Source organism: Lepisma saccharinum, chromosome 21, assembly GCF_977018435.1.
Source record: "Lepisma saccharinum chromosome 21, izLepSacc3.1, whole genome shotgun sequence".
In the NCBI taxonomy this organism is placed as follows: Eukaryota; Metazoa; Arthropoda; class Insecta; order Zygentoma; family Lepismatidae; genus Lepisma; species Lepisma saccharinum.
This window is the reverse complement of record NC_139249.1, coordinates 22,671,380-22,695,627: the sequence shown is the minus strand read 5'-3', so window position 1 is coordinate 22,695,627 and position 24,248 is coordinate 22,671,380. Positions and strand designations below refer to the sequence as shown.

Here is a 24,248-nt window from a genome sequence, read left to right as displayed (position 1 = left end):
TAAATTGGACCATTTCTTTTAAAAAAAGTGTGTATATAAGTTATTTTTCTCCCAAAAAACGTTGTTGGCATTTATTTTTTTGTTTATTATGTGAATAATTTTCGCCTTATTTATGTAATATTGAACTCACGCATGTTTCAACATTGCTGAAGGAGAAAAGTAGGCTATGAGAAAAAAGTATTTCATGCTGAGTTAGGATATTGCATTTCGGTTAACATTTCCTTGTGCATGATTGACTGCTGAAAATCTGTTGCAGAACATCTGCACAATTACGTCATCACGTCCAGCATTTGTGTCAGGACGTTATTGACAAGAAACAGCACTAATGCCCAAGGGCCTTTGCATGGATTCCAAAATCAAGTTCTCTATCTTTAGTTTAGTTCGGCACTTAGGAGGGAAAGGATCGAGTAGTTGTCATCATGCTGAAATTTAGTGTGCCATTAAGTGGTAAGTTACGTGCGTGAATTTGGTGAAAATTGAAATGCTCTTCCCAATGTAGATTTTAACATTTTGCCAGAAATTATAGATAAAAGTAAACGACTTCCAAATGTGACTTTTTTCCGGTTTATTTTGCCTTTTTTTCATTTTTAGTGCCTATTTTCCACATTATAAATGCCTTTTTGCCTGCCTATTTTAACGAAAATAAATGCCTGAACTTCCGGGCTCTACTCATTACCATACAATGGGAAATCACTATGTATTAATAAGATAGACTAAACTACATTCTAACATGGAGATTATGACTATGTTCACTTACATTTTCAATTTCACTGCGTCTTTCACCTTACGATCCATATTTGAGGGCCCACTATCATAGACAATGGGCCCGTTCCGAAAGTCGCACGAGTTTAGCGTGTTAAACGAGTTATGGTAACTGGCTGTCCCATAAGTGCTTCCGTGGGTTTCGTGAGTTTCATTACGCTGTCCCAAAAGTCGCATTCCGTGCGTTTCGTGTAAGAACGAGATTCACCAAACGCACGGGCCAGGAGGCTGGTTTGTTCGGTGAGAATCGTCTGCTGTCTGCAGACAACGTGCGTGCTGATGGATTCAAACTGCAGTAGTTCGGAAAATGTTTTATAATTTTAAGAGAGACCGATATGAAGCAACATGCACAAGATGAGCATGCCTTAACTGTTCTTAGAATGTGATTAAAATGAGAAACAGTGTCCACAGTAGAGTTTATTTTTCCAATAAGGACATTCCTTCCGCTGACGCCATGTGGAAACTTTCTCTAAACAAAACGCTGCGCCTGCGCCTGCGCTTTCGCCTAGAGTGTCCCATAAGTCTGGTTTCACCAGATTCACGAGCCCAGTTATTTTCGTTGAATGAGTTTGTTTCGTTAAGATTTTCAGAACGCACCCAATGTATGATCTATACGTGTGCTACTGGGCTTCGAGGGTATACCGCTCGTTTTGCCTGTTCGAGCGTTATTCACTTCATCGAAGGAGCTGTCTCAATTCCGTACGCTATCTAGCGTTGTCCGTGCGAACTATTTTGCTCTCCAGCTAAATCCTCTCCCATGCGGTGTAATTTCATACATTTCTCGACTTAAATTCAACAATAGATCCACCGTGTGAAAATCCTGTGAGGGTCACTCTCCTACCACAAATCGAACCTGCCAACGTTGCAATCAAAGGCAATGTCTTCCCTTACTCCAATAGGTTTTAATGAAAACCCTTCTTTCTATATAGTTTTATTATTTAATGCATATACACTATGACGATTTTTAAGAGTCAGTTAAAAAATAATAACAAAAGGTTCGTGATAAAGATGATCGTTGATGCTTTCGGCAACATGCCGACTTTTTCTCCATTGTCGTTGGCGTCGCGTTCTGCCATCCTGTTAGCGTCCATTGTGCTCTCTATCCACGGTCTGAAAGATTCTGTCGCCATGTAAACCTCAGGGGAGTACATGGAAGCACAGCCGATGCCCCAGGACACGCTTCCAACCAGGGTCTCTCTGCACACTAGTGGGCCCCCGGAGTCGCCCTAGAAAACACATATAATTTGGACTTAGTCAGCGTTTCTTTTACAGACAGATATTACCCAAATTGTATCAAAAATTTTCAATGTGACGGGATATGAATAGAGACGTTGCTATCGGGTGGACAAGGATTTGATTGATTGATTTGCTTTATTTTACTTCGCTTTTTGTGCCACTTTTGGCTAATTTGCGAAGATGGTGATGATAGGATGAAATTGATGAATGGACACACACACAAACATCCATGCCCAGGCCGGGATTTGAACCCGGGACCCCTAGCGTTGTAGCGCGATGTGCTAACCACTCCGCCACGGGGGGCCGGCGGGTGGACAAGGATGAGTCACTGTGAAATAGTCTTAGCACCACCTTGCTTACCAAAGATAGCTTACTTGAAAAATTTGAATAAACATTTATCGTATAGTTGAGCAAGAATGACACACATATATGGAGGATAGAGAGAGAGAGGGAGAGGAAGAGAGATAGAAGGTAAGAAAAAGACAATGGAAGAAGCAAGATAGAATAAAAGAAAGAGACAAAGGAAGGAAGAAATATATAGATGCAGAAAGAGAAAAAGAGAGAGATTGAAGGTAAGAAAAAGACAAAGGAAGAAGCAAGATAGAAGAAAAGAAAGAGACGAAGGAAGGAAGATATAGATGCAAAAAGAGAAAAGTAGAGAGATAGAAGGTAGAGAAGACAGAAAGGAAGAAGCAAGATAGAATAAAAGAAAGAGGAAAGAAATATATAGATGCAGAAAGAGAAAAAGAGATATAGAGAAAACACAAAGGAAATAGCAAGACAGAGGAAAGGATATAATGAAGAATGGACGGTAGAGCTGCAGAAAGAGAAAGAGAGATAGAAGATACGAAAATGACAATGGCAGAAGCAAGATAGAAGAAAAGAAAGAGATAAGGGAAGAAAGAAAGAGATAGATGAAGAAAGAGAAGAAGAAGAAGAGAGAGAGAGAGAGAAGAAAGGAGAGATAAAGGAGGAAAAATTATGAAAAAGAGAGAAAAAGAAATAGGGACAGAAACAGAGGAAAGAGAAACCGAGACATCTAAAGATCGAAAGTACATAATGAAGAGTAGACCTAATTTAGTGCTAAAATGGTCATTAGATAAAGAACTCGTGAAAACACTACTGATACGTGAAGTGAAGCAAGTGAGGAATTAATCACTGGAATCAGTACTACAGAGTGAGTGAATGATGGAGTTATATTTAGCACATAGCTTTTTGGAGCTAATCATTAATTTGTATTTATCTCATGTTACAACACGTTTATGTTTCTTTAGGCTAATAACGACGATGAAAACGAAATGAATAATGGAATATTAACAGGATAGGATTCGAACCAGGAACCTCTGGCCACAGGATCGTAAGTCGATCACTAAACTCGCACGTCACGGAGGCTGCGAATAACTTTAGGAGGCTATGCATAATACAATGCTGTGTTGTTTCAAATGAATTATCAGACCGACCTCCGTGAGGTTTCGGATGCAAAACCCAGTCCCTCAATTTCATCATATCGTCACTCACTCACTGTCATCTTCGCGACTGCCAGAAAAGCGAAGTAGAATAAACCAAAGCAATCAGTCAAATAAATCATGTTAGCACCAGTGACGGCTCCGAATAGGATGAAAAAGAGGGGTGGCGATATTTTCTCCTTGAGTAGCCCCAAAACCTTATTTCTGATTACATAAGCGTGGCTATTTGTTTTTTAAAAAGTAATATTTGTGTGGGCAAGAATTAATTGAAGTTACTTGTGTTGCTAATTCATGCAGCAATTTAAGCAAAGATTGATTATTCGCGCCCGTGATCCAACAATAAACACTCTTCTTGTTTCGGACGCTTTTTGTAGCATTTCCAGGAAGGTTAATAATGCTGTAGATAGACTAGTACACACAATAAGGACACTCAATTATACATCTATAATGTATTCGTTGCCAAAAATACATTATTTGCAGACAGCTTGCAATACATCTAACATAGCGCCACTTCTCTTCGCTCACAGACTATTCATCTTTTTAACTAAACATTAGTGTCCAGAGAATATTCTGGCGGCCATCTTGGCTCCAAATGTACAAGGTACGGAATATTGATTGAGTTGTTTTAAGTCCACTTTATGCACAGCTAGGCTAATCGGGACTGGACCTACAGTTTAAAGTGTGATCCGAACCACTATGTGCCTTCACCGGGTATCGAACCCGGGACCCCGTGATTACAAGGTGACGAGGTTACCACTGCGCAAATCAGGGAGGCCATTTGAGCAAAGAGATTACTTTTATTTTGATATCATTACGTAGATAGGTATTAAATAGATGCATACCTACAATAGACGTAACTCTTAAATATTATAAATATAAGGCTATTATTTTGCTTATTTAAATCCCTAAATATGTAACATGGTAAAGGTTTTTATTGGGGATTGAAAGTAGGGGTACAAGGGTGGAAAGTTATGGATGGCAAGGTGGAAGATGGGGGAGTGCCGACAAAAGAATCCACCTCACCTGAGTGAAAATATGATCTGGAGCCGCCCCTGGAGAAGGCAAGTGAGAGAAGCGAAGCAGTACGCGCAGCTGCAAACTCTTGGTAGAGTGAGATTACTTTCTCTGGCTGTTTTGCATTGGCAGCTTTGGAGCGAGTCGTAAGTCCCGGAGCAGCCAATCAACAAACGAGCCGCTGGCGTCATCTCTACCCAGCACCTATCGCCATACCTGTTGCTCGCGCTCTGGACTGTTGGTAGGCTCACTAACTGGACTCGCGCGGTCAGCTGGAGTTGTTATGAAAATAATCTGACTTCTAGCTACAACCGAGTTTTTCCCTCCCGTGCGTTCATTGGTTGAGCCCTGTCGAGTCACTACTTGCACAGAGGATTTGTTTTCGTTCGCTTACTCCACAGACTCCATGGACAGAGTATAGCTATGAACAAAAGACAACTCACGTGACATATTCCACCGGCAATGTTCCTCGGGGACCCACAAATCATATCCTCTATCCGGAAGTTCACCTTGAACGGCTTCAGCATGTCCGAGCATTTCTTCCTTGCAAGGATGGACACGTTTATCTTGAGGAGAGTGGGGGTGCCAGTGGGCGAGTCTTCCTTTGGGCAAAACGGAATATAGATCAGTCACGAGGAGAAATGTTTACATACAATGTACATTATTATACACATACCTAGACACAGTTATGTTTATGCTGAAAATAAAACAATAGAAAACGTATGGGATTAAAGTGCTCAAGTGATAAACTGTTTGGAAGGTCAATGGACAGAATGGACACTGAATGATTCTTCAAGCCTGCACAGAGAAAGAAGTTTGTTTGGAACAAACAAGCAATAGTTTCTGGTAACTAAACATTTGTTTAAATAGGAAAAAAAGGCCTCCCAAATGGCGCAGTGGTAGCGTCGTATCCTTATAATCAAGGGGTTCCGGGTTCGATACCCGGTGGAGGCTCATAGTGGTTCGGATCCCACTTTAAACTGTAGGTCCAGTCCCGATTAGCCTTACTGTGCATAACGTGGACTTAAAACACCAAGGCAACAAAAATGATAGCTCAACGATTCTTATGATAATCGTGACCCTTTTTTTTTACAAGAAATTTCGTCAAAATTACCAAGTTTAGTACAGGTAATCCATTTTTTTTATTTATGAATATCAAAAATGTTAACAAAATGTTTTTTTTTTAAATCAAGCAAATCATTTTGTTCCTGTGCTGCTTTCATGAATTTTAGTCCATTTTATTAATCAATAAATTACCGTATTTGCCGGCGTACAAAACAAAAAAGCTTCATCATTGAATGTTATAATTAATTTTCAGTATTTCAAATACAAATGCGTTCAACAAATAACTTACGTAATCCACACAGGAAAGAATGCAGAGCTAAATTAAGAATCACTTGAAACTTCTTCTAAATCAGAATTTGAGTCCTCACGCAACAAGTTGTCCTCTGTACCATCCAGTGAGTACATTACTAACGCCGAACTTCTTAAATGGTTTAACCACTTTCTTAGTTTTCACAGAATCCCATGAGAAAATTTCTAGTCCTGTCCCTAGCAACGGTTCTGTAGGAAAGTTTGAGTGTAGACATTTTTTCTCCGTCAATGGTTAGTAGGTGTCTTAAGTAGTATTTTTGACTTGGGTGGACACCCGCCATCTGGTACATTTCCCGCTATGACGTCATCAAAGATGGCGGTCACTCAATCACAAAACTGCTCATATCTCTGTTATTAATTGACCGATTTTGATGGAAATTGAGTCAGTGTGCTGTAATTTCTATTTAGAAGGTGAATGAAAATAATTTCTAAACAGTTTTCTCTTTTGTTTATTGTTTTTCTAGTTTTCTTTCGCATGAAAAGATCCATACGTACTTTCAATAAATTTAATATTATTGCTGAGTTTGTTTCCAAGTCCACTTTATGCACAGAAAGGCTCATCGGGACTGGACGTACAGTTTAAAGTGGGATCCGAACCACTATATGGATCCACTTGTTTTCGAACCCGGGGCTCCTTGATTAAAATTCAACGATTGCATGATTGGGTTTATTTTACTTCGCTTTCCTGCCACTTTTGGCTAATCATGAAGATGAGGATGAATAACGAAATGATGAAATTGATGCAGGGAACGCACAAAGATCACCCATGCCTAGTCCAGGATTCGAACCCGGGAACTCTCGCGTCGTAGCGCGATGTCTCAATAATGATAATGACATGAATAAAGTGTTTTTAAACTAACATTAAAACTAATATTTACCAAGAGTGATTTATCGCAATTTCACATTTTTATCTAATATGGGTTTTTACAAGCCACACCTACATAGTATATAGTGGTGTGTCTATGACGGCTATACCTTCTTCTGTTAGAAATTATTATGGTGTCCTGGCATATAACATAGCAACTGTGAAGTAAGTATTTTTTCAAAGACACTGGAAAAAAAAACACTCCCTGAACAAACAGGTCATTGTTGTGTTGATAATGAAAAGTTTAAAAGATATGGATTGGAAACTGAGAAAGGCTGGTCATTTGCGAGATAGCCTACACAAAATTTTACACTGAGCTTGAGAGAGATAAGAAGAAAGTGAATACTTACCGAGTTTTTCCCCCAACCCATTGTTACGCAGTTTTCATTGTCCAACGTATCTGATGTTCCAAATTTCGGCAAAGGCACACTCCTCACTCTTTCACTGAAAGTGAATGGTCTGACAGTCTGGAAGAGAGAAGGATATATAGTGTTGTAATCCCGTTTTACCTGGGATCTGAGGTCACAGGGATGTTTCAATTATACATTTAGGTAGAGCTTAATTGTATCTGTTAGCTCAACCTGCTCCGATTAAGAGGGTAGAGATATAGAATGTGAATTTAAAGGTTATTTACGCTTGTTCATACCTGGTAGGTGTGTGATGTTCTTGTCCAGATGCTTCTTGCAGACCGAATTGTGACAGGTGCCAAGGTTCTATCCTGCGACCCTTGGCTCACCAAACCGAGCAATCCATAGCGACTCGCTGCATGCTAGGCAGCCGTAACTCCGTGTTCCGTCGTCGTAGTTCTGTAGTGTTAATGTGTTGTAATGTAATCAGAGACTAACTATCCATGTGAGCGTCGAATGAGCGTCAAAATCCAAAGAAGAACGTCGATGATAAGCGTAGTTCAAATGAGAGCGAGCTCCGGGAGTGAGCTCCCTTTTATAATCTTAGGCTTCGAAAGGTTGTTAACCTTTCGAACGCGCTAGATCTTGTTTTGATCCACGCGTTTGCCTTTCAGTTCCTTGTTTAGCGGAAGTTACAAAGTTAGCGCATTCTTGGGATCACCCGCTGGTCGGACAATTCCAGGAAATAAACAAGCGTGAATATTACCATGACGAGGTTTTCTCGGTTTAATAATCTCCATATCTCTACATTCCCCTTGTTGAGTTAATCGATCCACTCTTGGATGGTCGACTAGCTCCGGAGGAGGATATATTTAAAAATTATCATTTATTTCAAAATCCGTAGAAAACCAATACATCAATCCATTCACCATAAGATTCACATCACTATCAAAAAAAATATATTGATATAATCAGAAGAGTCATAGCATCAAACACCGTTGAGAAAAAAAATAAAATCACGTAGAAAAAAAATTAAAACTGTAGGTCAAAGCCTCTTGTGTACTCACAGAGTACGAGCACCAATAACGAAGTCTTGAGGCATATAGAAAAAAATAATCATATAGGTTTGACACTGAACTAGTTTTGAATTAAACATGACAACACGAGAACAGCTGGGAAGAAAAAAACAAAAAAAAACACATGTCAGCACACAGTGAAGGAACGCCGCATAACACACGTGGTTTTGTTGACTGTTTGCGGAGTTCAAAGTACACACTGAATAGCACACACGCATAAGGTTTGCCTATATTTATTATATGCTTTGTTAACATATTTAGTGCATTGCAGCTTCCAAAGAAGCAGTTCGCGTTACACCTGAGCGTAAAATAAAAAATAATTGCTATGGCCAATAGCCAATAGTTCAGCAAGTTCTACGCAGTTCATTTGTTCTTTAAATCGTTGATCTTGTTCTATCTTAGTTCATTCTTTCTTTATTTCTTTGTACTTTTTTTTCATCAGTAGAAATTAATTATTAGGCAAGGGATTTATTATAAATGTTCCGACGATTGAGATAGCATTCTGTAATCCTGGTCTTGTTAAAAATAAAAAAAATGAGTTCGTTCTAACGGAGAAGTGCAGTGCGAGCACGGGAAGTGAAGAAGGGGGGGAGGGGTGGATGAGCGTGAGAAAATGCTGGATCATGGGATGTTAGCATGTGCAATGTACGTAGCGAGGAGGCTAAAGAGAGTAATAACGGAGTGGAGTGTTAATGAATGTTAGCGTATATGTTAGTGGGGTTTTTATGGAACTAATCGTAGCGGGCTTTGAATCTAGAAACAGTGATAGTATCGGTCTTTGATTTGCTTCTTCCGTCGATGAAAGTGACTTCATAAGAATTCTCGTTAACTTTGCGAAGAATAGTTCCTTTGTACTTATAAGAGGACGCAAAAGCTTTGGACATGCCTGGAGTCGGAGTGGCATCTAGAATCCATACATGTTGGCCTGGTGAGTACTGTATTTGCCTAGAAGTGCGGTCTGTGTACTGTTTCTGCTGTTCGTAACGTTTATGTACGTTGTCGTGAGCGGTCTTACGTATGGATGTCAGGAGTTCAAGTCTCTGTGCGTTCGTCTGGGAGATATTGTCGGGGTTCGAAGGAAGGACTGCGTCTGCTAAGATCCTTGGGTTGTAGCCAAACAAAGTAAAATACGGGCTCTGGAGGGATCCAGAATGGATTGTAATGTTGTGGCTGAACGCCGCGCTAGCTAAATAATCACACCACGAAACCTTCTTCTCCAACACAAAGACTCTCATAACTTTCTTTAAATAGCTAAAGGAACTCTCAACTAACCCATTCGTGAAATGTGCACAAGTATCTACATATTTTAGTTGTACGCCTGTAATATTAGCTACCTCCCGTAAAAGTAAACTTGAATTGGGTGTTGAGCGATCTAAATAGATTGTTTCCGGGAGGCCATGGACTAGAAAGACTTTCTCAACTAAAGCTGTCGCTATGTTTTGTGCATCATGATTAGCCAAAGGAGCTGTAATAACGTATCTTGTACAACTATCAACTACTGATAGAAAATATTTGTATTTGTGCGTTTTAGAAGAGACTAGTGGTCCACAAACGTCAATATGAATTCGTTGGAAAGGAATTTGGACAGGTTGAAATGTTTGCAGGGTATGTGGTTTAGAACCTTGTGGTTTCTTTGAGATCTGGCAAGGGATGCAATGTCGAACCTTATCGTACACAAATTTCTTCATATTAGGGAAAAAGTAGCGCATAAGCATTAAATTATATGACTTTTGTGCACCTTGGTGACTTCCATTCATTTTGTGTGCATGAATAAGATCGAAAACTTGATTTCTTAATGCATGGGGAATACAAAGTCTATCCCGATAACCAGTTTTGATTTTATTAGTCCTGTATAAGACTCAATTTTTAAGCACATAAGAATACGAAAGTTTTTCTAGTTTAGGATTACTAGCTTTATCTTTGTTTTCTAAAACGTCAATAATGTCTCTTAAATAGGGGTCTTTACGTTGTTCTGAACTAATATCAAAATCTGCTGCTTGTGCATGAAATACTTGATGAAAGAATAGTGCATCATCATCATCATCTTTCTTGTTAGGATTAGTCTTTTCAATAGGGTTGTGTATGTGAATGACAGGTGATTGAGGGTTTACTGTAGCATTGGGAAGGACTACTGCATGCTGGGTCATAAGGGAAGCAGATGAGGTAAAAAGTACAGGCTTAGGGGTGTTAGGTGTCGTAGTGGTAAGTTTCAAATTGATATAAGTTTTTGATCGTGGACTTAACTGAATTGTGTCTAAAAGGGTAGCTTTTCCCTCATATACATTTGCATTTTCAATTTGGTTGAATATGTCATGTGACACCTGGTGAGTCTTGTTTGTACTTTGACCTCAAAATACTATAATTTGGATTACGTCCTAAATGATGAAGAGTTATTGTGTTGTCTTATAACGACATTTCGCACCTCTGCGTTCGCAAAAAGTCATTTCCTAAAAGGGGAGGGACACTTGTTGAATCTACAATTCTAAACGGGTGCGAATATTTATGCTTTCCAATTATGATAGGAAGAACTACAATTTCAGACACACTCAGTTTTGATCCGGACACACCTTGGATTGTGGACTTCACCTTGTATGTTTTTCTTTCAGAAGGAAGGAGGTGGGAGGGATAAATTGATATTTGGGAACCCACGTCGATAAGTAAATCCACTTCTTTCCCTTGTATGCTACTATTGATATAATATAGGCCATTTCTCTCAATGATAAGAACTTTGTCTAATCTACTATTACCCTCGATTTCGTTCCTGCATGTCGAAGATGATTTTAGTTTAAACTACTGTCTCTTTGTGGTTTGTAACAGCATTTATGGCTCACGTGATTATAGCGACCACAGAACGTACAAGCCGATGTATTTGCATCGTCGCGATTACCCATATTTCGAGTCTGATCTCGACTTTGGAACCTATTATTATTATTACCTCTGAATTGGCCTCGAGAGTTCGATCTAAAGTTTCCTCTATGATTAGCTCTATTATTACCCCTGTAGGAAGGGTAGTTATTATTCCCCTTGTTGTGAGCTCTATTCCCTCTGTCATGTGTGTCCTGATTAGCTTTTTCGCAAATTCCAGAACATTTGAGCAAAAATTAAAAAGAGAGGCTGTGTTCATTTGTTCCTGTGAATAGAGGGCTATGTTCGGCATTTGTGACGAAAGTTTATTTATCTCATCACTAGAGGCAGCACTTTGAGCGTGTTCCATAGTGGCTACAGCTGGTGGCGCCGCGCAGGGAGCAACGTCAGAACTCGGTACATGATACATTCCTTGATACATTGCGTGGGAGTTATTGACGGGAGCGGGATTTGATTGCAGACTTTGGACTTGATGAGCCGGTGGTTGGAGGAAAAAGGATGGACTCTGGTTATATGGTACAAACTGCTGATTCGGGTTCGGTGGATTACTTGGGAGGGGGGAGTAGACCTGTGCATGAGAACAGCTGTGAAGTGGCGTCTGGGTCAATGTCTGGTGCTGCAAGCTTGCTGTGCTATTGTCTGGTCAATTTCAAACTTCTCCTCCATGATACGGGAATTAATCAATAACTGCTGGCGTTCGAAATTTTGTAGGTGGGCAATTAATTCCTCTGTTTTGGCAAAGTGCTTATTAGTTAAACAGCCAATGTATTTGGCTCGCAGTCCCGTGATTATATAAGATAGAGTTTGTTCTTCAGTGGCGTTCGGGAAGTATTGCTGGACTAATGCCTTCTTAGCAATAACATAGGTGTGAATTGGCTCTGTAATAATTTGCTTCCTTGCGAGGACTATTTGCACGGGCTCCGCTGATAGGTACGAGCCTCTAAATAAAGTACTTAGCTCGTTTTTGATGTGTGTGTATGTCAGGTCTACAAAGTTAGGTCGTTTCTGTATGTCATGAAAATAAGTTAAAGCGGTGTCAGTCAAAAATAAAGGCAACATCTCTTTACGCCTAGCTTCCGACCATCCCGTAGCGTGTGCTACATTTTGAAACTTGAGGAAAAATGGGTCAACGTCTTTTGGGTCATTCCCGCTAAATGGCGCCGGGTATAACGCAGTTGGGATTGGGGTGGTCATGTTAGTGGTTGGAATTTCTACTGTAACGTTATCGGGGCTATTAGTATGGTTAGAGGGAGTAGGGACGTGAGCTGGAGTGCTTGCTAGGGGCTGGGGTCGGGTTTTGCTGGGTGTTTCCAGTCCCAGTACAAATTGAGGGTAGTTTCTGTTAGCAGACCTTAACCGTGTTAGTGGAGGGGAGGGGACTGGTGATAAAGGTCGTAAATTTATTGGGTTTGCCGTGATTGCAGTAGCTAACTCTATGATTTGGTCGAGGGAGGAATCTAGGTGTTCGTGCAATGCTATCTGTGACGTATTCATCAACTAAAGTTCGTCGTGCTGACCAAAGAACAAATGAAAGTATGGGTATGCAGTTATTTATGTCATTAATATATCGTCTGTCAAATAAATATAAGCAATTGTTCTCATTCCTGTGTGAATGATGCTCAAATACGTCCAGAGTGAATGTTATGCAGAAGAACTAGATTTTGTTGGGGGGGACTCGGCATAAGAAGAGAAAAGAGGGGTTGTATTCCATAGGGTAATATACAAAATTGTCACTGGGTCTGACGCATCTTAAGCGTACTGTGGGAGTATGAATTTGAATTACTAAAATTTTACTTTCAAAAATGCTCCCAAAGTGGGAGGGGGGGTAAAGACTAATTTAATTTTAAGCAATTCGTACAGAAGGGTACTCGATTGCAAAAAAGGCCTGAAGCACCTCCACCATGTTGTAATCCCGTTTTACCTGGGATCTGAGGTCACAGGGATGTTTCAATTATACATTTAGGTAGAGCTTAATTGTATCTGTTAGCTGAACCTGCTCCGATTAAGAGGGTAGAGATATGGAATGTGAATGTAAAGGTTATTTACGCTTGTTCATACCTGGTAGGTGTGTGATGTTCTTGTCCAGATGCTTCTTGCAGACCGAATTGTGACAGGTGCCAAGGTTCTATCCTGCGACCCTTGGCTCACCAAACCGAGCAATCCATAGCGACTCGCTGCATGCTAGGCAGCCGTAACTCCGTGTTCCGTCGTCGTAGTTCTGTAGTGTTAATGTGTTGTAATGTAATCAGAGACTAACTATCCATGTGAGCGTCGAATGAGCGTCAAAATCCAAAGAAGAACGTCGATGATAAGCGTAGTTCAAATGAGAGCGAGCTCCGGGAGTGAGCTCCCTTTTATAATCTTAGGCTTCGAAAGGTTGTTAACCTTTCGAACGCGCTAGATCTTGTTTTGATCCACGCGTTTGCCTTTCAGTTCCTTGTTTAGCGGAAGTTACAAAGTTAGCGCATTCTTGGGATCACCCGCTGGTCGGACAATTCCAGGAAATAAACAAGCGTGAATATTACCATGACGAGGTTTTCTCGGTTTAATAATCTCCATATCTCTACAATAGATTTTAGGGTAAGAGCTTGGCAAACGGACACCCTAAACACATTTTTCAAAATGATTCTGAAACTTTTTATTGGAAAATGAAAGTGATGGTAGGCATACAATGTCTGAACATTCATTAAATATATAATACAATATAGTATTTAAAATAAGGAACGCCTGTCTCGAAAATAGCTCGATCAATTTCATTGTGTTGCTGTGTCACTAGATGATTTAGAATTGATTGATTGGTTTATTTTACTTCGCTCTTTTGCCACTTTTGGCTAATCGCGAAGATGAGGATGAGCGGTGATATGATGAAATTGATGAAAGGGACACTCACAAACAGCCATGTCGGGATTCGAACCCGGAACCCCTAACGTCGTAGCGTTCTCTGCTAATATGGGTCATTGCCGTTAACAACGCACTTTACGTGGAACCAGAATGATCACTGAAGCGTGGGGCCTCAGGTGACTGCACGAGTTACCTCTGTCTGCCTGCTTCACTTCAAGGAAAGGAAATAAAGACAAAAATATCAACTGATAGTATAAGATGCTGTTCAAAGAGTATTGTTGCCATGGGCATACAATATGGATACTTGAAAAGATCGTCACTAACGTACATACCATTATTAACCCTACATCGTAGTCGTTTTCATCCGACTTGTACTCGGGATGAGGGAAAATTGCTTGAGCTCTTGAATCTTGTTCGAAGTCTCCTCTCTTGAACAAATAGTGAACTCCCACCCTTATGTTGAATCCGGACACAGACAGGATGTCAGAGCTGTCGGGCCTGGAAAGTAGAAGAAACAGCCTCGGGATTAGAATCTAAATATCGTCCTATGAGAACCAGAGGAACGTTAACTCCAAAAATGAGGTTTTCACTTTTTTAACGAATCACCTCTGAAGCAGGCACGTAGCCTGGGGGAGGGTTAAGGGGCTGAAGCCCCCCCAGAAATCCTACAAATATCTAATTTAAATGTTATTTTTATTGTTAATAACAGAAATAAAATTATAACCACAGTAAAAACTGCATTACATAGATAAGAGTTTAGTGTATAATAGAGGAACTAGGTTATATTTTTATATTCTACAATTTAATACAATGAATAAATAGATCCACAGCTTCCAAAACTTATAGTTTTCTTTGTGAGTGGTCACAGAATATAAACTTTATGAGTAAAATTTACCACTAACTGTCAAAGCCTTTTTTTTACCGATTGTGTAAAAGTTAATAACACAATACAGTAACTATGATTTTTAGTACACAAACTGTGCAAAATATAAGAAAAATGATGGACAACAATTCTGTTAGATAGTCACTGATACGGTGGATAGAGTAGCAAAGACTTTCCATTTACGAGGGTCGGTCATTAAGTATCGCACAACAATTTTTTCCCACGATGTTGACTTGGACGTTGGAATTTTACAGACGTACAGTTTGAAGTTCGCGCTACAGACGTCATTTGTTCGATCAGGTATAACTCTTGCGGCAGAAGCGTGAACTACTTAGCATGGCGCGCATGTTATTGTCGTCAACGTGTGTAGAACAGAGCTGTGGTTCGTTTCTTGTGGTTGAATGGACAAAACCCTAGTGAAATTCAGAGGGAAATGTTGGGCGTGTATGGGGGAGACTGGACCGTAGCAACATCTCCAGGTGGTGCACATTCTTTGAAGGAGGCCGTGTGAACCTTGTTGACTCGTCACGTTCCGGGCGACCAGTAACAGCTGCAACAGAACGGAATGGTACAGCCATTGAGCAGGCAATTCTCAACGACCGGCGGATCCATCTGAGAACCTTGTACGAGCGGTTCAATATTTCTTACGGTACGGCATTCGATATCGTGCATGTCAAACTGAATTTTCGTAAAGTTAGTGCCCGCTGGGTGCCGAAGAACCTCACAGATGACGATATGCTTGGGCCACTTAGTGCGTTATGCCGCAGAAGGGCATACCTTTCTGGAAGAAATCGTAACTGGTGATGAGTCCTGGGCATACCACCACACTCCCGAAACAAAGTGGGAATTTATGGAGTGGAAACATCCCGAGTCCCCAGCAAAGAATAAATTCAAAGTGACGCAATCTGCGAAAAAAGTGCTAGTGTCTGTGCTCTGGGATATGCATGGCGTTCTGTTGGTGGAATTTCTTACACAAGGGACCACTGTGAATGCTGCAAGCTATCAAAAAACATTGTTAAAGTTGCGTCGTGCCCTTCATGAGAAACGCAAAGCTGCAAATGTCATAGTGCTGCATGACAATGCTCGCCCGCATGTTGGCAGGTGCTCCAGCACCCACCATACATCCCGGACCTTGCACCGTTAGACTTCCATCTGTTTGGTCCAATGAAGAAATTCCTACGTGGCAAACGCTTCAATTCCGATGAAGAAGTGCAATCGGTTGTGCGCAGATGGCTGAATTCTCAATTGACGGAGTTCTATAAACAGGGTATATTGAAACTTGTGCCACGATGGGAAAAATGCGTTGAAAGACTTGGCTCTTATTTCGAAAAGTAGCTAAAAGATGTGGTTTCATTGTGTATAATTTATATTGTCTTACCTATTAAACTTCTTTTTTTATAAACAAATGTTGTGTGATACTTAATGATCCACCCTCGTATGTAATAATAACAATAGAGGCCTCCCCGATGATCAGTGGTAGCGTCGTCGCCTTGTAATCAAGGGGTCCCTGATTAGATACCCGGTGGAGGCACATAGTTGTTCGGATCCCACTTTAAACTGTAGGTCCAGTCCCGATTAGCCTTACTGTGCATAAAGTGGACTTAAAACACCAAATCAATCAATAATAACAATAAATTTGGATTGAAATTGGCATATTTTTAATAATTTATAATAGTTATTATTGTAAAATAACAATAATCATTATTGTCAGTATTATTTGTTCTAATCAAGTTTCATCTATGGCCTGACCCCTTCTAAAAATATTTCTGGCGACGCCTGTGCTGTTAAGGGATGAGCCCCCCTCCCCCGAAATAAAATTCTCGCTACGTACCTGCTCTAAAGAGCTCTATTTGGATTCAGAGCGACATATCTTCACTTCTATTCCTTAGCAGTAAGGTGGAGTCACGTAGCTCCACTTTACTGATTCTTTTTAAGATTTTGGAATATTTCTAAGAATAGCTACATCATTTCCTCTTTCTCTTGTAAATGTCAAAAATTGGAGTTACGTCCCTTGGTTCTCACGACGATAATATTATAACAGTATCAGGTAGCAACACTGAAGCTATGCGTGTTCAGAAAAGGAGGTAGGCCAATAGTATGGGCCATTAATACAAATAGGTGTCAAAATACGTCATCGTTTTCTATTTACTGCTTGAAGCTATTTTCGGTGAGTTTTACAAAAATAAAAGCATTTATATATCTAAATGACGAACGAACGAACTTAATAGCACCAGAGGCTAGCGAAAGCTATAGCAACGTGGAATTTACTGTCGACAGTTACTGTTATGACGTCATGTATCTATTGTGTGCTGATCAAAACACCCTAACAGCACTAAACCAAACCTACCTAACCTATTCAAATTATTATATCTGCTATTAGATGCATATGTGAGTAGGTTAGGCAGCCTCAGGTTTGGTGCTAGTAGCATATATCTCCAAGTTGCAATAGCTGTCGCTAGCCGCTCGTCTTGGTAGCCACCTCTTAAACGGAAGAACATATTAATCAAGGTGTACAGACTGTGTATGGGGATTGGCCCACTGTATATGTGTGTGTGTGTGTCTATATATATATATATATATATATATATATATATATATATATATATATATATATATATATCATATATCATATATATATATATATTGTGGACACTATAACATATGACACAGTAGGGATACCAGCATGTGATAATATGTTGATCGTCTACATAACTACTTACTCGTAGAAGCAGTGTGCAGCTGTAAGTATCCAAATAGTAGAAAGTAGAGAACCCCCACAGATGTGAAGCATTGATCCGTAGGCAATACTCACCTGAAAATGAAACTAATGTATAATTTTGAGTACTAACTAAAAAAAAAGCTCGTCCTGTGGTCTTATCGTTAGAATTATTCCATCAAATGCTCGGATGGTACCTTTAACGGAGGCCCATGCACTTGCCATTTCATATTCTATTCCTTAGATTGCCTATTCTCCTACTTGTCCCGATTAACGCAGGGGAGACCAGGGCAAGACGATCCGCGGGGCAAAACCATGCTTGATTAGTGCTGCCATCATGTGGTAAAACCATGAAACACTTTCATTTTACCTTTCCTTGAAACTTTACAGCAGAAAACGTTATAAGACTTGGTGATAGACTTAAGTAAATGATATGTTTGTAGTTTGCCAGGATTGTTTAATTTTTTCAGTAGTTTTATGTTCTTCCACATATCTAAGAATAACTAAAATGAACTACCTAAGAAAATATGGGATGACATTACCCTATACACCCAGAGAAAAATGGGAAAAATATAACCTGTGTTATATTTCAAATTTCCAAAATAATAATAATAAAATAAAATAAATGCTCAATAGCGAAGATGTGCACAAAGATATTATAAAAATGTTCAATGTGTTGTGGTGGTTATGTGCCATGTAGTTCACTATATGTAAAGATTTTTTACACATATATTTTTGTGCATATGTTCGCTGGTATTGAGAGATAATTTTGCCCTGGTTTCCTGTATGTACAGTACAACTAACGGTAATTACAAATAATGCATGTTGAATGAACAGAAGCTTCAACAACTATTCTATTTATCTAATTAAATATCTATGCCTATCTATCCATATCTCCTTATACATTGATTATTTTGCGTCATTTTGTTTACATCTTTTTAAGTTCCAAGATAAAGATGAACGACTGACCGATTAAATAGATAATCGAATAAATACAATGCAGAGGAAACCCAGTAATTTTTTGAAAATATTCAAATGAGGAACCGTTTACTGTTACTATATGATAAACGCGAGACAATTACTAAATAAATCATTATTGACATAATGCATTTCGAAGCAGTTGATTTATCTTAATAATTTTTAAGGTATTATTCCTTTTTATATAGGATTGGGTCATCATTGAAACAACTTTCTATGCCTTTCCATTGCTACTTAGGCGCAGCAACTACATAGTTTTATGCTTACAACGTAAGGAAATTCCCCATCCTCTGCCTCTGTGCCATGAATGATCCTTGGTCCGATTTCGTTATCTTTTTGTTCTCTTGCACCTGTAAATATTACTACATGTTAAATACACGAGTAACAGTTTTGTGGTTGTGTGCACAATCATCAAAAACTTCCATTTGCTATATTTATATCACACAAGAAACAAACTATTTAGGCATACTTCGTGAACTTACTGAGAACTGTCTTGATTTCGAATTCAAAGTTACAACATTTCTATTGCTCACAGTCGTTTATCAGTTCATACAATTCTCACTTGGCAATATAGGAAAGTGACATAAAATAATTATTTCAATTTAATTTACATCAGAACTGGTAAACTATTTTAGCAACCTAGCAGTGTTTATAACATGGATTTAAGACATGTATATTGGAACACATCTGAATGAAAGGTAAAGGATTAACACTCAGAGTAAACTATTAATATACAAATCTTACAAGTAAACGAAATGCACATGCCTTTTTCGATTACTTAAACTTTACTTATTCTTTTAAGGCTGCTACAGTTAATTTTCCGGTAAATTTCTCGTAAGGGACAGACGGATTTCATCAAATTTACAGGAGAAATTACTTACCGAATGCAGTTTCTTTATACTTCTGGAAGTTCGGGGAAGTGTTTTCTCGCATCGTTCATTGAATTTTGCCGGCAAATCATCTATTTTCCATATAAATGTGTGACCGATGCCCGGAAGCTCTTGCATCCATTTACTTCCAGGTGGATGTATCCTGTGTGTGATGACGTAATCCCGGTCAGTGTTTCCAAACATGTGTTTTTGTAACTGAAGAAGGTATGTTTCCGCAAATGGTTTGTAGGGCTATGTGTCAATGGTTCGTGGGGCTATGCGAGAATGGTGTGCGGGGCTACGCATATTTTTTTCGAAACCAATTTTTAACTATTGTAACCTATACGTGATCCTACCTAACCTAACCTTACCGGAAATGGTTCGTGGGGCTATGTATGAATAGTTCGTTGGGCTATGCGTCAATGGTTTGTGGGGCTACGCAGGTATATTTGGGTGCAGTGGGGTGGAAACACTGCATGCCGAGTACGGTAGTGAAACTGTGACCGCCATTTTGCGTGTTACCGAAGGCAAAAAGAAACGAAGAAAACTTACTCGATATGTCGCAAATAGAGCTTATTTCCTTGAAATAAGCGAAATACCACCTTCAGCAATGTTTCTCAATGCAGAATACGTAAGTGCGAATATTCAAATTAAATGAACTAGCAAATTTCAGCTGTCTGTCCCTTACGAGAAATTTACCAATTTTCCTTTGCATTATTCTATTTTCCTTTACTGTATTAATGCGAAGGACAATTTTCTGAAACAAATGTATAAGCCTCAGTCTTCACCTCGCCATAAATTCATGACACGACTGAACTTCATAACTTGGTTAGGTTGGTCGTGCGGTTAGATTTTCAAGGTTATTTCTTCCTCAATCCATTTGCTAGCCGTTAATTAGTGTTGGAAGCACTTTGGAAACAAACCACAAACCTTTTCGGCCATCCTTAACTTCTATCTTCTTTCTTGTTCTGTACAATCTTATTTGTTCTCTCTCACCTAACCAATTGTTTACAAAAATCACCCTACTTGCAAGAACCTGTGTGCTTGCGTTTTAAACCTGAGTTTACTTCAGCCTTTAGTGAAATAAAAGTCGAACATTTCAATGCAGAAAAACAACTTAGTTCACATAAAACAACGTGGTCAAGACTGCTCAAGGGCAAAACTTAGTACCTAATGCAAGGGAACGTTTTCTCTCTCCTAGTTCATTTGCCAACATTTTAATTGCTTGAAACCACCAAAGCACGCAACTCAAACTAAAAGCACTTACCATTAAATCCAGCCACGAAGCATATCACTAACATAATCTCCTCATACATTTCTGGATTCTGTGTTTTCCGCCTCTCATTTTAATTCGTTGCAATTAATGTTTGGATTTAGCGATTCTCATAACAGGTATAGCTATAGCTACTATCATCTTTGCTGAGAATCACTCCTTTCTATTTTCCCAAGGGTTATCATAGAAACTTCACAGTTTCTATAAGCGATCACAAATGGATTGGATAAGACAGGGCAAGTTAACACCATAGACACTGAGTATCAGACCAGAACAATAATATGTCTATGGTGAGGTCACATGTAATTCCAAGATGGCGATGAACAGAACTCACAACTAATGCAAGGTCACCCTTGCATTCCACTAATAGAAATAGTTATGTTAATGAATACATTTTGTAGAGAGAAACTAACAAAATGTGTAACTTGCCGAACATACAACCCGACTACTATTTACAGCTTTAATTCTACCACTTCTGCAGAATACACTTTTTCTGTTTAGTATTTGATGTTCCAGTTTAAATAATAAAACAAATAATTATACTGAATAAAAAAATCTCAACATGGTTTTACAAAGTATGTGGACAGTGTGCACTAATGCAGATATCTTAGTGTTACAAATTTTAAAAAAATATTTATTATTTACATAACCACACCCACATACCCCCCCCCCCACACACACACACACATATATATATAAAAGACTCGTAAATTCAGTTTCTTTTGTCTATTAATTGCTTTAATAAAGATTATTCTGATCTAACTAACTAACTCTCTAGCCTTCTTAAACCCGAAGGTTCATGGCTGCAGCAATACAGGCCTTCCATCTGTTCCTATCTTGAGCAAGATCTATATACTCTTTTCCATCCCTAGCTATTTTCTTTAGGTCCATCTCAACGTTGTCCCTCCATCTTCGTCTTGGCCTTCATACAGGTCTCTTACCATCAGGTTTCTCAACAAGAATCCTGAAAACTCCTCTTTCCTCTTCCATTCGTGCCACATGGCCTGCCCACCTAAGTCTTCTTGATTTAATTATTCTAATAACATCTGGACATGAATACAAATTATGTAGTTCTAAATTATGTAACCTCCTCCACTCACCTGTCTCCTCATCCCTTTTAGGTCCAAATATTATCCTAAGGATCTTATTTTCAAATACTCTCAATTTATGTTCCTCCCTCAATGTAAGGGACCAAGTTTCACACCCATATTATACTACAGGCAAAATTACTTTTTCGTATATTTTAACTTTTAGTTTCTGATCAGATTTGTTTTTCGTACTTATTTCTTTTTCGCTACAATTCCTTTCCTACTATCCCTGTACCGATCTTTGATTTTGTTTCTTATTCCGTTCCAAAATTACTATTTTTGCACTCTTTTCGTTCAGTTAAACCTTCCCTGCATGTTCTAAACGTTTGAAGTATAGCAACAACAGGGCTTTCTCAGAGTGGATGACGTCACACAGACTACCACGGCATCTATCGGGATACCGCTGTACTTCGTCTAGTGTCGATCGAACGCGTTTTGGTGCGCGCCGGGTGTTCGCGGTCAATTCGAGTGAATGTACCTGCATTAGTTTCAGATATTCGTGTTGATACTTGAAGAAGAGAAGCAGATGAGAGCTGAAAATTGTAAGTAAACACATTTCAATTCTATGCACACATACTTTCCAATATTTGTTTCATTCTTCTAATCGTGTTACATCTAGGTCGAGTAAGTCGAAGTGGTACTTCGATTGCAAGTAAGGAAAAGTGTTACATGGGTTTGATACATGATCGTATTGGTTATTTATATGTTGCTTTTATGCGTCTTTTATGCGTTGCTTTTAATACTAAAACTACATTTGCCGCACAGGAAAATTCAGGTACATAGGAAATGTACCAGGGATCATTTAGGATCGAATGGGGTTCAGACAAAACAGCTTCAATTTGAAACTTCCAAGTACGTATGTGTATGATAGAGATACGGAAAATGTATTTCATGAAGTGAAGCGAACCCCATGTATATTGTCTATTGGGCAGTATTGTTAAACATGAGGCTAACACAGAGACGTGGTGGGCGAAGAGGCTAATTATATTTCAAGCTTTGCTTTTCATAAAGATACATTGCATGTTGTAGGTGCTTTGAAAAGCGGAAAGCTCGCCTGTGTTTACACGAACTTCCACAACCACAGAACGACGTTTCTAAGAAGGCCGATTTTATATTGTCGTGAGATATTTTTGCCACTTGTAGATTACCTGCAAAAAATAATATTGCTACACGAAACCAATTCATGCGCATATTCGATTTTAGGAGTGTGTGTGTGTATGTGGGGATTGGGCGACAGTTCACTTGATCACACTTTTTGTGAATTCTCGTGGTGTTGATAATGTTTTTATCAAAACTACTCACAATTCGACTACGAAGGTGTGATCCCACAATTTCCCCAACATCCTCTACATTTTGCACAAAGGTTCATTTATGGTCATTTTGGCTATAAAATTATCATTACACTCTCCTATACATGTAAACATCTCCTCCAGATGGAGTGGGATCTTGATAAATCCCTGAAACAATGAGGTTCGTCACTTTTCGGGTGGGAGAATGCTAATTAATACAATAACATCATGCTTTATTTTATCTTTTATATATTTTTGCTACTCTTAGAACCTCTGTAACTAATTTTATGACGTAGTTTATCTGCTGTTTTATATGTTTTCCAATGACGTCATACTTGTCAAAAATTTTCCATTGACCACCATGAACTGATTCACCTGTATGTATCCCATTGAGCAAATTTTGATCGTATGCTAATTCTTGGTATGCAACTACATATAATTGGATTTAGGTTGAACTTTCCTTACTAAGTAATTAATTAAATGCAAATATTATTATTCCAGGTCGGCTCTCTGACAACAAACTGGTAATGAGGGCATTGGTGTTTTCTGGTTTTTTCCTTGTATTGCTGGTGTACATATTTTGATAATTTGTTCTTACCATTATTGTACATGTTAATGGGAGACGCAATATTACATTTTCTGCTCTACATGATTTTGTATTTGACGATGAGACGTCTCTTCTTTTTTATCACATACTAACGTTTCTTTAAACAGAAAGTGTTGTTTGGTTTACGAAACGCGAGTTTTCCTGACACTTAAGTATATTGGGTATTGAAATTTTGCAGTGGTTTCGAACTGGCCACGTCGGTAGTTGGCGCGTGGGCTTTTTTATTTATTTATTTTTATTTGGTGTTTTAAGTGCACAGTAAGGCTAATCGGGACTGGACCTACAGTTTAAAGTGGGATCTAAACCACTTGTGCCTCCACCGGGTATCGAACCCGGGAACCCTTAATTACAAGGCGACGACGCCACCACTGCGCCATCGGGGAGGCCTTAGCACGTGGACTGTCCCTTTCCAAATCAAATAATCGATATTGTACTTACTATATCTCAGGAACTGTAGACAGATAGAGATAGATAAGGTCTGCAAATTGCATAAAATCTCTCGATTGCCAGTTCGTGGATTATATACTGTATATATATATATATATATATATATATATATATATATATATCACTAGTAACTTTAAAAATGGATATTCGTTTTATTTTTCGTTAGGGACCGTTGTTATTCGGAGTCGAGGAAAAATTAAAAACATATTCGAAATGAATTGCTAGGAGATATCCTGATTATTAAATATTATA

General features: G+C 39.0%; 1 protein-coding gene across 3 annotated transcripts; it reads right to left on the bottom strand.

Moving 5' to 3' along the window:
* Positions 1 to 1,697: 1,697 nt before the first annotated feature.
* Positions 1,698 to 20,750, bottom strand: LOC146004236 (trypsin-like). Of its 3 annotated transcripts, XM_083142912.1 has the most exons (7): positions 20,560 to 20,750; positions 18,691 to 18,773; positions 17,450 to 17,541; positions 14,179 to 14,344; positions 7,068 to 7,184; positions 4,922 to 5,080; positions 1,698 to 1,988 (listed from the first exon to the last, which is right to left on the bottom strand). In XM_083142912.1, the coding sequence occupies exons 1-7, from the start codon at positions 20,606 to 20,608 to the stop codon at positions 1,734 to 1,736; spliced, it is 921 nt and encodes a 306-aa protein (XP_082999038.1). In that variant the 5' UTR covers positions 20,609 to 20,750; the 3' UTR covers positions 1,698 to 1,733. The 3 variants fall into 3 exon arrangements, with proteins under 3 accessions (XP_082999038.1, XP_082999040.1, XP_082999039.1); XM_083142914.1 differs by lacking the exon at positions 17,450 to 17,541; XM_083142913.1 differs by lacking the exon at positions 18,691 to 18,773.
* Between the last annotated feature and the right edge of the window lie 3,498 nt (positions 20,751 to 24,248).

What these genes read in the sequence shown, in the direction of transcription:
- LOC146004236 (XM_083142912.1), bottom strand. Translation starts at nt 20,608, where the DNA reads ATGTATGAGGAGATTATGTTAGTGATATGCTTCGTGGCTGGATTTAAT. An exon ending in GCTGCACACTGCTTCTACGA is followed by an intron (nt 14,345 to 17,449) that starts GTAAGTAGTTAT and finishes TCTACTTTCCAG; the next exon opens with GCCCGACAGCTCTGACATCC. An exon ending in ACGATGTAGGGTTAATAATG is followed by an intron (nt 7,185 to 14,178) that starts GTATGTACGTTA and finishes TCTCTCTTCCAG; the next exon opens with ACTGTCAGACCATTCACTTT.